Source organism: Lasioglossum baleicum, chromosome 14, assembly GCF_051020765.1.
Source record: "Lasioglossum baleicum chromosome 14, iyLasBale1, whole genome shotgun sequence".
In the NCBI taxonomy this organism is placed as follows: Eukaryota; Metazoa; Arthropoda; class Insecta; order Hymenoptera; family Halictidae; genus Lasioglossum; species Lasioglossum baleicum.
Window position 1 is genome coordinate 2951461 of NC_134942.1, and position 14137 is coordinate 2965597.

At 42.0% G+C, this 14137-nt stretch overlaps 1 protein-coding gene across 16 annotated transcripts in view; it reads left to right on the forward strand.

Moving 5' to 3' along the window:
• Positions 1-14137, forward strand: part of LOC143215783 (venom dipeptidyl peptidase 4) — a 357851-nt gene that overhangs the window by 154158 nt on the left and 189556 nt on the right. For all 16 annotated transcript variants that reach the window (XM_076438232.1, XM_076438220.1, XM_076438224.1 and 13 more), the window contains one exon: positions 14027-14079. In XM_076438232.1, the coding sequence (XP_076294347.1) occupies positions 14027-14079 (53 nt within the window). The remainder of the gene's footprint in view (positions 1-14026; positions 14080-14137) is intronic.

Here is a 14137-nt window from a genome sequence, read left to right on the forward strand (position 1 = left end):
ATTTGATTCTATTATATTGCAGCAATATATTTAAATTCTTACATTGTTATTCTTCTATATTTCACCTACTCGCATTCGTTGTAAATGCATAAAATGGTCGGTCTAGTTATAAGAATAGTCGAATATATTACAGTACAATAAACGATGATTTTATGGTGTACGAATGGGCCATAAATGTTGCTTGAATTGGCTATGTTGGTAATCCAAGAAGATACGAGATAGTGTGAAATACATTATTAATGTACTTTATATACGATGTGTATTGTTCGTTTAGCTTAGTTAACTCCCAGGTCAAATGCCAGCACGAAAATGTTAGTTCAAATGTGTGAATATACAGAGACCCTTGAGAGATTTATGATCTCAGACTGTTGCTGCATCCGAGGACTATATTCCCATCCAAGGAAGCTAAATTTGTGATAATCGCACTGTTAACAAGCTTGATGTCATCGTATACATGTAACAATAAGCGAATGCTGCTCCCGAACGGTGGTATCGTTCGTAGATTAGTTACATACATACTAGATTACGGTGCAGGAACACGTGATGGGATTAGCATATCGACGAGTTTGTTAGTTCAACAGTTCGAAGTGTCGCGGGCATAATTGCCACTAATTCATGGTGCTCTTGCATTACAATTTTGTTGGAATAACAAACCCGAAAAAACAACAAATGCCAAAAATTGCTTGAAACTCTTTAACATTTACGTAATAAAGATATAGATATTATTAGATATTAGTATTGTAGAATGTTAAATTTGACAACAATTTGCAGAAACAAAAGAAATACCATTGTTATACATTTTTAATTATTCATACAATTTTTATTTCGCATCTGCATTACCTTGTAACATTAACATGGTTTTATTTTATTTTAACATGGTATTATTTTACTAGACTTGCACCAATTAGTTCTAAAAACAGTGTTTATTTTCACGGTAATAATATCGCTGAAAGAAACCATACATATTTTCCATTCCACATGGAAACTGATACTAACGTGATTAATATTAATACGTTAATTAATACGTTCAGTTGTGCAATTTGAATTTTACACAGGCTCCGACCTATAAGTAATTGCTTGGGAAAACAATTTAATTTTCGCATAATAAAATCGCTCCAAGGATCCATGTGTATTTTTTCCATTCCACGCGACAACTGTTCATAATTAATTTATACGTGAAGAAGTTGTAACAATTTTGCGCAAACATCCGCATCCCAATAACTGCTTTAAAAACACACAATTTAATTTTCGCGTAATAACCTCGCCCGTCGAAATCGCGCGTGCTTTCACGTTTCACACGAAGAATGGCAAATATTCGCGAGTGTGCCATTTATTTCGCCACAGTACATATATATATCTGGGTTAGAAAAAAAGTTCATCTCGGAACAAAGAAGTGGCACTTAGGGTCAACACTTGCAATTGGCCGCAATTTTTCCGGAGTCTCGTCTGGTGATAGAATATTTTTTTTCGGGTTATCTCGAATTATTTCAGTTCCCGACGATAGAAGAGCTTTCTGTCTCTCGCTCCGTCATTCGTGAGCCTCTCTTTTCCGCGCGCGGGCGCGAATTACGAAAGCTCGGCGCGGAGCAAAAACGAGGAACGGAGAAAGAAATGGAACACGAATCACGGCCCTCGGTTTTGGTAAATAACAACGCGGCCGCGGACCGGTAAACGTTGAACGAAGATCTTTTTTGCATTTTCCACCGTTCCCAGTGTTGACACAGCGTTTTCCCTACCACCGGAGAAGGGATCCCGTTTCGCGATTTTTTTCGCCGACTGGCACGGTGCAGATTATTTTGATAAAAACAAAAAAAAATAGCAGAGAGAGAGAGAGAGGGAATAGCGGAAACGTTAGAAGTGTGTCGCGGATTTCGTGGATAGAGAAATTAAACGTGAAATGGTGGCACTCTTTCGACCAATTTTTGCGAACCTCAACCGCCTCCTTTTTCCACGCGATTTTCTACCGTGCGCTCGAGCACTGGAATGCAACTGGCGCTGCACCGAATCAGTATTCATTAGTAATGTGGAGATTCGTGCATTCATTGGTTCTTTCATTTTTTAAATTCGGCACAGAGAGATGTTTGAAAGAGGTCAATTCGACGTTCCTCTTCTTTGGAGGATGATAAAGTCTCTGATAGGGTGAAGGAATTTTCTGCACATTTTATTTCATCTAAATCACCTTGTGAACATTTATTTTATCGTATTAAATTAGATAGGAAAAAACTTTCTAAACGAAATTTTTTACAATCAACATTAATAAAATTTCAGTATTCTAACAAGGAGTTGGTTTAACAAAAATATACATAGACACAGCACGTTTCTCGGATCACTGAAAAACGTGTGGCATGTCCACGAAGAAGAATGTTATAAAAGACAATAATTTATAATAATTGATTTAGTACGTTATTTCAATCTCAACCACTCCATTCGTGACGATCCATGAAATCAATCATGCGAATCCTTTGATTCCCGAGGTATCACAAATAATTAACGAGCAAATTGTATAATAACGAGCTCGCGATAATTGTTTACAGAAATTAATAGCCAATCCCTATTAATGCGTCACTTATGTGATCGATTTATTGTTTATATTCGATACGATTATTTCTAACGAATCCTCTAACTTGTAATTGTTCCCAGGGATTAAATTATTCAATAACCCGATTGAACAGCCATTATTGCAGAGAACTAAATTCTCTGTCGATTTCAGAGAATTACACCGCGTAACGTGATAGATTTCCATGCTGTGAGTTTAAAGATCAGAATTGTTAGCTGGTATAAAAAAAAAGTGTTATTAACCGACGGGATTTATTACGGAGGATATGATAAATCAATTGGCGAGTGTACCAGAATGTTTTACTAGGTCCCTTTTACAGCGTGGTCGTAAATTCGCGACTTTACAGCGTTCATATTTTTCCCCGTTCCTCAGATTCGCCAGCGTGCTGCGAAAAACATCGACAATACGAAATTTCCTCTTGACTGACTCCGGTACTTCGGGAATCAGTTTTCCTTCTCCATCTGTCAATACAATACCGCAGTACCGCAGCGTCTCGAACCGGATCGCCTTGTCTAGTTCGCTGCCTTAACATTCTTCCGAAGCATTTCGAGTCCGGTTGGCTCAACGCGGTTTCGACACGTCTTCAATTTTCGCTTTTGCAACTCCACGCTTTATCGTTTCCTCAGGATCGAAGCAGGAATTAATTTCGGGAGCGTCTTCGATTTCCTTTTATCGTTCTCCTGGCTCGATCATATTGCCCTACACATCCTGCCAGGCAATTAGTCGCCAGCTTATTAATCATTTTGAAGTATCCATCTTCATACTCTTCAGCGATGAACACTCTTGAACGGATATTTATTCGAAACTTATATTTAATATTTAATTTCTCGTACAACATTATTAGATTAAGCAATTTAAAAGAAATTCGGAAATAATATATTATACATGATTATGATTAATTATTATCGATGGCTGAACCACCGGACGTGACATTTCAATGCATCTCAATCTAGAATCCAACAGTTTGGTATTTCGTCTGTATAAAAGTTTCGAAATTAATTTAGCAGCAGTATTAAATCAAACAACACCGCTACAATTTCGTTCGCCCCATATATCATTAATTTAGATAGTTTCAGAGTTTCAACTGCTGTGTTCTCATCAACTGGGTTCTAAATTGCCTATTCTAATTTGTGCACTTCACAAATGAAAATATGCATTGTCGCTAAAATTGTATTCACAGCAAACATTATTAGTCAATCAGTGTTCGTTTAAAACGTTCCATAGACTTGTTGACGCCCCATTTTATTCAGCCATATTTTCAAATTAAACACTCGGAGATTTTAGTGTACGTCAATTAATTATATCAGATAGTAATATTCGTTTTATTCCGAGACAGAGCACTGAAATAAATTAATCGACTGTATCAAAATGCCTCTCAAATTTTCATAATTCCCAATATCAATCCCCAAATTAAGATGTCCGACTGTGATTAAAAATTGTTCTGCATCGATTGCAGCAGAACAGGATTTCAATCAATTTAATATACTTCAAATCTTCAGTTCAAAACCTCCGAAGCAAAACACAGAAAACAATTCCAATGTCTCCAAAATTTCGCAAACAATTCCACCCACCCCCATTTCAAAGTTCCTAGCCATTCCACCGTAACAGCCCGAACTCCCCCGAAGATCAGACTCGCCCCGATATCGAAAGATCTCGAAAACAAAGCAGAGAATCCGAAGAAGAAAAACTGTAGATCAGAGGGACGCTACTCCCGACCAAAGGGGGGTTGTTAGGGTTCGGGGGTGCGTTCGCCACAGTAATCAAAGCGCAGTCGAAGCATGCATGGTCGATACGACCGAAACGAAGTTCCGAACGCATAATCGAAGCTGCAAACGCAATTACGGGAAAATAACCGCAGCGGTGGTTACGTCTTGTGCGTTCACTGGGACAGTATTGATCTTCTGCGTATTTCCCTCCCTCCACGGGCTGGGGCTGCTCCTCTGCGTACATCGCAGCCCTGCTATTATCATTCTGGCGATTTTCGCGTTTACGGAACAATATTTCTTCTCGCCGATGGTTGATTAACCATCCACACGCTCGTCCGGATCGACCTCGCGGTGATTTATAATTAAAACAATAGCAAAACCACCACCCCGCAGAAACACCCCGAAATTTCGTTCTCGGTTGATTATTCGAGTTTTTAATTCTCGATGGAGTATCGATTGCTGCAGGTGCTAATACCGTCGCAGATGCAATGAGAGGATCACGGTTTATTGTGTCCAGTTTCCCTTCAGTCGATACCCCCTTCAACCCCTTCTGGAATCCATGTTGGATTCCCCGAGAGACACGCGAGCGCAAGTTTCAAGTTCGAAACTGTGGCTAAGAAGCCACTTGGTCGTGCAAAATATTCGGGCTTGACGCAAAGTGCAGCTGCATATTGCGTTTTTAGAGGACTGTGTTTGTGTGCCAATATCGTGTTCGTGTTGGTATACTGTTTTGTTAAGGTAACATTCGAGGGAACCGTGAAAGAGAAGTATTTAGCTAGAGAATTGTCTGCTTGGGAACGGATTTTAATATTTTTTATGCTAAATGTGTTGCTAAATGTTATCTTTAGGTTAAGGCTTTTTTTATGCCTTTGCGAGAAAATGAACGAAATTGAAACCGTAAAGCCATTTTTAAAAAGGTCAGTCTTCAAATGAGTACTATTATTAAAAGAAGAACTAGGTGTCAGTATAGTATATCCAACTTATGAAAATTGTTAAAGGATCAAATGAATTTTTATTCCCGCATATTCGCTGGAATAATAAAATTTGTTCAGTCACTTCCTCTGTGATATGATAATAATTATAGTTGTTCGTATAATTTTAATATGACAATTATGAGATTTAAAAATCCAGTAATTTACCTGCGGTAACTGTAGTGGTAAACGCTTCTCGTCCGAGAAAATTACATCCACGATAGAAAAAGACTACGCTCGTCAAGAAGTATCTGAGAAAACGCGCCATTAATTTCCCGTTAATTCCGGTCTCTTGTAACGCAACGCGCGAGTAATTATGGAAATATTAATGGATCGTTGACGGTCCGTGGAATATCTTTTTCTCCAAGAGATCACAGAATCCTCCGAATTTCGTGCTCGATTACTCTCCCTTTGTTCTCCCAGCCTCTCTCCCGGCTTCGCGATCATTTTTTCTCGACTTGTTTTTACAGAACAGTTCCTCTCCCTCCGAGGGCTGGAAACTTGTTTGTAGCGCGAGGGGTGGGGGGAATTACGATGATTGATCCTCGCCGTTTCGTTTCTGTTTCTTGTTTCTTTTCATTAATGGACTTTTAATGAAATTCTTTTTACATCCGAGTGCGGGGAGAGGAAGAACATATGGAATCTTTCTCGGCGGTTTGCTTGCCCGCCATTCTAACTACCGTTTTTCTCGGCGCCGCCATTTTCCGCCGGTGGCCGTTGTTTTTCGGCCAGATTGTTGCTAATGATAGATCTGGCCAGTAATTATTTCGATGTTTGCTCCATTTTTTTCAATTTGGGCTCAATCCATTGGTGTTTGACCCGCGTAAACGTTTTTGTTCATTTGAACAATTTCTTGCGGTCTCCGACATGAAATGTGCCAAATTTACTGTGTGTGTGGTTTGATGTAATTATATTCTTCTGAACATGCTGTTCGACAGATTATTTGAAAACAATTTTTTTATTAATACGCAAATTAAAGACAAATCTTTCATTTAAAAAAATGTTCCGACGTCATGGCAATCTTTTTATAAGTTCCACAATTGTTTTTGTTAATGTATGTACAACATATAACATAGAAACTCGGAACTTGATCGAATATTTGGTTCTTCCGGTCCGTTGTGTATTTGGATCGTTTAGGTTATATTTAGCCCGTTCGGACCACATGAGCGGCTATTTTCTTCCGGAGATTGTTTAATTATCGCCAATTACGGTCGACGAGAGTTTTAGAAGGTAAACGGCACATTGTTAACGATAATAATGCCGGGGCAAAACACATTCGGTCGGATAACACCGGATCGCTTTGTTGTAATCGTGATAACATATTGTGGAAATGTAATTAGTCGCCGCAACGACGGACGATCCTTTACCTATGCCGATGTTTTGTTTAATGAGATATTCTTTTGCAACGTTGTCCGTAGGATATTCGCGGCCGCGCGAGCTATTATTACACTAATTGGAATCGAAGGGAGTACAATTGCGAGCTGCAATTCCGGCGTACCTTATGTGCAACATTCCGGCTGCCCAACCATCTCGGTTGAAACTGTAATTGGTTGCGCCGGAGATTATTAACGATGCCGTACCGTTGGAAGCAACAACAGGGATAATCGTGTTGAACATTTCTGCGAGGTTTTGAAGAGCTTCAACTTCGTGCAACTGGGTTCGAGTCCGGAAAATCTTCAGCAGAGAAAAAGAAAATCCTTTAATCGCTAAACAAACCGCGAAGATGAATTTGAATCTGGAAATTTGCAATCGCTTCAATTAACGCAACTCCGCGAAGTTTAATTGGTGTCGTGGAACGGTCCGCTATTTTTGCGAATCGATCGAACATTCCTACGAAAATATTGACCAGCCAGAGTCAGCTGGCAAATCCTCGCGGACATTTTTTCCCCGGATTTTTCCGGTGGACCTGTTCGAGAAAACAATGTCCTCGAACAACCGGTAAACAATCGCACACAGGTCGCGCGGTGTTCCGAAGGACACGACCGGCTATAATTCGCGAAAGTTTTAATCACTTTATAGGCCAACGGGAAAAACTTTGATAAGCATAATAGCCGGCGGTAAGAGTTCGTCGAACTTGTTAAACTCTTGCGCAGTTTCGGCAACGACGTGGAATTATGCATCGTCGTGCGCACGGATATGATAGAAAACAATAGCCATCGGGATGGGGACGTGCTCCAGCGTGCTTATTAATCGTGTTTGAAGGAATAATCGATAAGCCACTCTGACCTAGCCGCAAACTTTTCGCGAGTTTTCCGGCGAATCTCGGTATTCGCGCCGCACATGTATCTCATTGAGCAATGACAAACTTCCGGGGCAAACAGAAACTGCTCCCGGTTAATATAAACATTAATGGTGGCAGTGATTAACTATCGAGGAGGTAATTAACCACCCAGCTGATGAATTCGCTGGTTAAAATCATAAACGTGCCGGGAATCCATCTTTGCTAAATTTTGTAATTCGTGTGGTTTAACTCTTACACGTAGATAAAGAAAAGGTTACCGAAAACGGTACGCATCGCCATCTGTAAAGAAAATGGCTCCCAGAACTCCGTTCACCTCGCGACTCTGAATTGACTTTTCTCACGAACGAAGCATTCTGGAAATATTTTATTGCCCGTATATTATTCTTTACGATGGCACAAATTGACTGGTATATGATAGACGGCGCCACCTGAAAAGAAAATGTCGTCCAGTCGTCGTCGTTCACATCGCGACTTCAAATTGAATCTTCTCAGGAACGGGGCACTGCGGAAAGGATTTATTACCGGTTCGTTATTCAGGGCAATAGCGGTAATCGTTCGGATACATTTTCCAGCGCAATCTCTCCCCGATTCTTTGGTAATAAACGCAGGAATGCGGCCAGCACTTTCCCGCGAGCGACACAAGAGAGACTATCCTCTCTTACAGCTTCAGCTTCGTTAACGCGTAGAATCGCGATTGTGCCGTGGTTTCCTCCGTCGTAACGCCCTCTCCTTACGATTTCAGGAATTTCATTGCGAGCATCGTATTGCGCGGAGGAAACACGTGGTTACGTTGCATAACCCGTTTTCGCGTTGGCCCCGCGATTATGAAGAATTCACAGCCGGCGTGTTTAAGCGTTGCCCTTATGAAATATTCCCGCCGGTTGTTTGTTTGATGTTCGCGAGGGATAAAGGGGGATATCCCCCATTGGTCGCGCCCGAGCAGCGTGCACATTTTAATGACGGTTCCATTATACGTCGGATCTTAATGTGACTTAAATGACCGTATTTGTACAGCGGGGATAAATAAATGATGGCGAGAAGCTGTAGCGCGCGCGAGCGAATCTTTATTCGTCGTTTCTCCCCTCGCTGATGAACGATGGCCGCGACAATAACGAGGAAATGAAAGCTTTTCCTTGATATTAATGATTATTGGTTCATTACTGAACGCGCGCCGCTTTGCACGATCAGTTTCCAATGTTCTTTCAGCGTGCGGCGCGGCGGGCATGACAAACGATGTGTGAATCCGGTTTCAGTTTCGAGTTTCATTAACCGCGTGATTGTATTAGAAGTTTAATAGCTCTGATCTTATCGAAACAGCTACACGGCCGCGTTAAATTATAAAGTCGCAGCTGCCGCGCGCGAAACCCGATTGCCAATTTGTGCGTACATCGACCGCAAATTCGGCCGGAAAAACCCAGCGAATTTCCAATCCGAGCAGAAGTTAAGTCTACATCGAGCAAGTAGATTACAAAACTGTGTCGAGACCCCGTCGGAAGTTGCATCGAGAGTTTAGAAAACTGCGAAACCCCATTAATCGATCTCTGTTTACATTGAAGGGATTTCGAACTTAATTCACATGGAAACAGATTCGATTGAACCTTTAAGCTTCGAATGCATTTTGCAGCGAACGCATGCCTGTTTCAAAGAAAATCTGCTTTGCCGGCTTCAAAGGCTTTAATGAAATATATTTAATTCTCCGGAGGGTTGCCTCAATCGCATATTCGTTCAGTTTCAGAATATTGTTAAATGTAACACGTAGGAGGGGGCGACTTTCAGTTTTGTAATTATACATTTCATTATTTTACCCGAGTAATTTTCCATTGAATGCGAGTCTCCTGAATTGATAAATGTTTCGATGAGTTTGCTTATTAGAGAAATTGCTTCGCTTGATTGCGCAGCTTGTATCAGCGTAGATTGCTTTTTTCTACGAAGGGAACTTTCTTCAAAAATAGTCTTCAGTTTCTGTGGCAGAGATAGAAGTAGCAGATTTACGAGGGAAGATCCAAGTTCGCGAGGCGCAGAATATTTCCGTGACGTCGGCGCCGGGAAATCGAAGGCAGTCGAGTCCCAAATTGAATCGTGCAAGTCGAAGCCGCAAGACCCCGAGGTTGTCCCATAAAATTGTACTCCCATAGTTCGAGATTTAATTACAAAATCGAGGCGCGTTCGGTGTCGGGCGTACTCCGTCGAAAACGGAACTCCCGAACTTCTCTCCGGATCGCGCCGCAAATTCGATGCGGTTCGAAGCCTCGAAATTTGTCCGCAAAATCAACCACCTCTAAATCCTCCCGGTTCGACTCGCGAAATTGTCTACACGAAGATTGTCCCCACCGCGAAGTCGATAAAACACGCCTCTATTCCTCAAAATTTGAGAACACGCTTGGTTCGTAAGATGCTGTGTAAATATGTTTGTAACTCCAAAGTTGTTGGTCAATAAGCACACAAAGTTTGGAAATAAAGTATTCAGTACTTTTCTTTTAAAAAATTCTGAAGCAGACTATACTGATTTGAGAATGAAACTGGTAGGTGGCGCCACCTCCAAAGAAAATGGCGCCCAAGTGTTCGTCCACCTCGTGTTTTCAAATTGAATTTTCCCGCGAACGAAGCGTCCATGACACATTTTATTGGACTCATTTTACACAGCACGGGAGCAACAATCGTTCCAACATCTTTTCTACCTTGTCCCACCGCTAATTTCTTTTAAACGGTGATTAAGCAATTAGATTCCCCAACGGTATTATTTTAATCGTACGAAATCTGCTACTGAATTTCACGCATCTCTCTTCCAAAATTCCACTCCGGAAATCCGCTCTGCCCCTAACCCTTTCGCCATCAATTCGGTCTCCGCATGTGGGCCGCGACCGGCAAATTAAAAAACATTCCCGGGCGATATCAAGATTTAACTTGCCTGTCGCTTCCACGCTGTGCCATTATCTTTGACCTGTAAATCAATTCTCGTCGGTGCTGCTCGACCGGCCGAAAAATCCACCGCGAAAATATTTGCGAGAATCGTATCTCTCTCTTTCCAGCGAACCGCCGCGCCAGAAAATCCCGTTCGATTGATCGTTACTGCGCCATTCATGAGGCTGAAATGTAATTAATTAACTTTCGGGCCTGCTGGTTCGATAAATCGCCGGGTTTTTTTCACCGCGCGGGTCGGCACCCGCAGATTTTCCACCGTCGAGGAATTTGGACACATTCCTATCTATGATCGCGAGGGAAGGACAGTATTGATATAAATTTCGAGGGAATGCTATAATCCCGGAGCCAAAAGTCTGCCAAAAAATGGAAACGTCTTTGGATAAGCCCCAGACGATCTCCGCAACGTTTTCGAGCGGGTCGCAAGAACATGTGTGCGTGACCGATTAAGCTGTTAGCCGAGTTCGCGGGATTGTTTCAAAGCCGATTATCTATGGAGGTAAAATGGGTCGAAGATGAAACTGCATTGTACAATTTTCGATGTGTTCCTCGGAATCGATTAAATCGGATTAAATTAATTATTCATCCGCTGCGCGTCAGTGAAGCTTTCGAAGATAATGGAAATGTTCAAATGAATGTAAGGACTATGTTAGAAAAATATTCGACACATATATTTCTTCGTCATTATCATTTATATGGAGGGTGTGGTTGCAACCCGGGTCGTTTATGTCCCGAACGAAATTGCACTCTTGAAATCACTCTTTTCAATATTTATTTTTGAATACCTAGAACAGTAACAAGATTAGTTGTGAACATGAACGTCCCTGTATGTAGAAGACGTCGCTAAAAGTAAGGTTGCAAGCGCGGGGGTGTAATATAATTGGAGTTGAAAGATTTTTCTTGAGATATCTCAAAAGCCAGATGGTCCAGAACGATGATTTTTTTTCAATTTACGAGATTTAAGAAATTATTCAAGCTACAACGAAGTGTCTACTTCGAATTTTGTAGACGTTCCTTAAAATTTATGTAGAAATCTGCAAAACTAATCTGTTCTCGAGAAGAGGAAGAACAACTGAATTGGTCGCTACAGTGTTCAGACAATTCGTAGTTTTAGAATGACTCGGTCACCCCGAAAATTCGCGACGGCCCTTTATCGATGGCATAACACACACAAAATTCTCCGCGGTGATCGATTAACGAAAAACAGCCGGATTTTGGCAATAAATAACGAAACATCCGTGGTATGGGGCTGCGGATCGCGATAGTATCGAACACGCCATCGACAGTGCGCGATACCAAAGGATTCACGACCCCTATCCCACCCTGACCACCCCCTGCTATTCTCTCTCGCACACACACACACGCACGTACACATATTCGCACACGCTCTTTTGCCACCATTAACTCTTTCAGAACGCGGCCCCGTACATCATGTTCACCCGATAAGAGTGGTATAATGCTGCTACTTTAACGTGTTGCTCGGGACGTTCTGATTATTATCGACCGCGAAACTCATTCCTGTTGGACAATTCGCACTTTGCCTTGTCGTTCCACGCGCCGTTTGATCAAACTGTTAGCGTGCGTTATTAATCCTTGAACTTTTAAGCAGACGCCAATGGTGTGGTAGTCGCGGCCTGCCTTGACGTCTGGAAAATTTTTACAACTATTTTCTGGTTCCGCGCGAGAGATTCTGCGATTGCTGCCGAACAACAGACGAGGCTAAGCGCGAGAGTTAAAATAGAAAGTTATTAATTGCTTTCGTACGGACGTGGGCGTACAAGAAATGAACCGTTGAAGCAATTAAACGATAAGGAATAAGTTACCGTGTATAAATGTTCCTTCTTAATACGTTGAATAGGTCGAGAATAATATAACAGTGTTTTTAAGCTCTTCTCATGCTTTCACTGTTTTAAATCACACCTACTAATTTTTGTCGTATAGCTGCATATAAAATCTAACAAGTCTAAAATAATAATAATAAGCATTTTCACGGAGTATGTACCCCTAAAATATTTGTTAAAAAACAGTGTGTCTTCGAAGTGAGGAGTACTCGCTTTCTACGTGCATCTCGAAAGCACATTCATCTTCAAAACGATCCTCGAAATGAAACAATCATGACGACAGCGATTGTCGACTGCGAGCAAATCGGCGAATAAGACGAGCGAAGACGAGGCGACTCGACTCGCGAGAGTCGAAGTTTCAGCAGTAACTAAAATAAGAAGTTAAATTTCTCGAGATAATTGCTCAGCGAAGGTACGTCATCCGTGGAAGTCAAATGTAGGGGTTGGAGGGAGGGTGTCGCCTAGGAGCAGCCTCCCTCGGAATTTCCCTGGTTCTCTTATTCTCCCGATAAACGCTTCCCGTGCTTGCCAGTGTCGTCGTGGAGAATCTGTGCGTTGTAACGCGCCGCGCGCCGTTCCGTGTAGCCGTGTAAAAGCATCGCGTCGCGTCGCACAGAAGCTGCAACGAGCGTCGAGATCGGCCGCGGACCGCGCTTATCTTTGTAAATGTAAGTGGTTATGGCACTTCTGCGTTCGCCCCCCCTTATGCTTCATAGGTCGTACGGAACACCTTATCGAGGGCGTAGTAATTTTTCTTACGCCGGGAAAACTCGGTTGCCGTCGTTCCTATCGACTAGCAGACACCGAGGCAATAATGGTAACTGCCCTCCCTTTTTATACCCCGATCCGAATACTTTTCACGTCTACCCTCTCCCCTCTCCTCACCCTCCACCTACTCCATTTCTTTATCGCGTTCAACGAACTGTTAACGCTCTCCGCACCGAGACAACCGAGAACCAGACGGTTACATTTCCGCGAGGAAAAAGAGTTCCGATTGCTTCGGTGTTCATAAAAATATAGTCGAGAAATAATCAGCTTTGAAATTTTATACGTAAAGAATTATTGGAGACTTTGACTGATTGACAGGCATGTTCTTCAAGTATTTTTATGTGTACTTTCTTTTTTCAAATCGAATGACTTTGTTCAATTATAATTATTTAGTAGCATATTCGTGGAAGAAGATTATGACATTTTTTCTGACAGGCTTTCAAAATTATTGACGTGCCCTAGAAAATTTGAAAATATTGTGAACGTTTTCTATAACCTACAAAATATTCTTGCAGACCTTACAAAATTGATCAGAAGCCCTACAAATTAGTGTAACATAATCCAGTGAACTAATAGAATTCTCCACCACCTCTAGAATATTTTTGCAGATCTACAAATTGTCACAATGAAATCCGCCGAATTGTAACAGCGATGCAGCACTCCACCGTCGAATATTTTTCCAGGTCTCGAAAATTCGCGCGAGCCTTCCGCGTCAGCGTAGCCTAATCCAAGAAACTAATAGAGCCCTCTAAAATTCGAAATTCCCGGGGCAGAATCTAATCTGGCAATCAGCGATCTCTCGAGCGGGGGCCGGAGGGCACAGCAGGGGTGTTAGGGTAAAAATAATTAAAAAAAGGTAACGAACGAGAAGCGTAGCAGCCGGCCGACCGGTAACCACGTCGCAGCCTAACCCGGGGCGTTTATTTAACCCTTAAAAACGTGGCGGGCATCCAATTTCCCGGCGACTCGCCCCGGCAAACACGGCTAATAAACATTCTCCATTCCTCTTCTTTCTGTTGCAGCTCTATCGGCACACGTACCTGGCCCACTACAGGATCGTGAACCTGAGAACCTTGTAAGTAAACGAGCACTCTATCTCTCTCTTTGCCGAGATATCTCCCTTTCACCCCGAG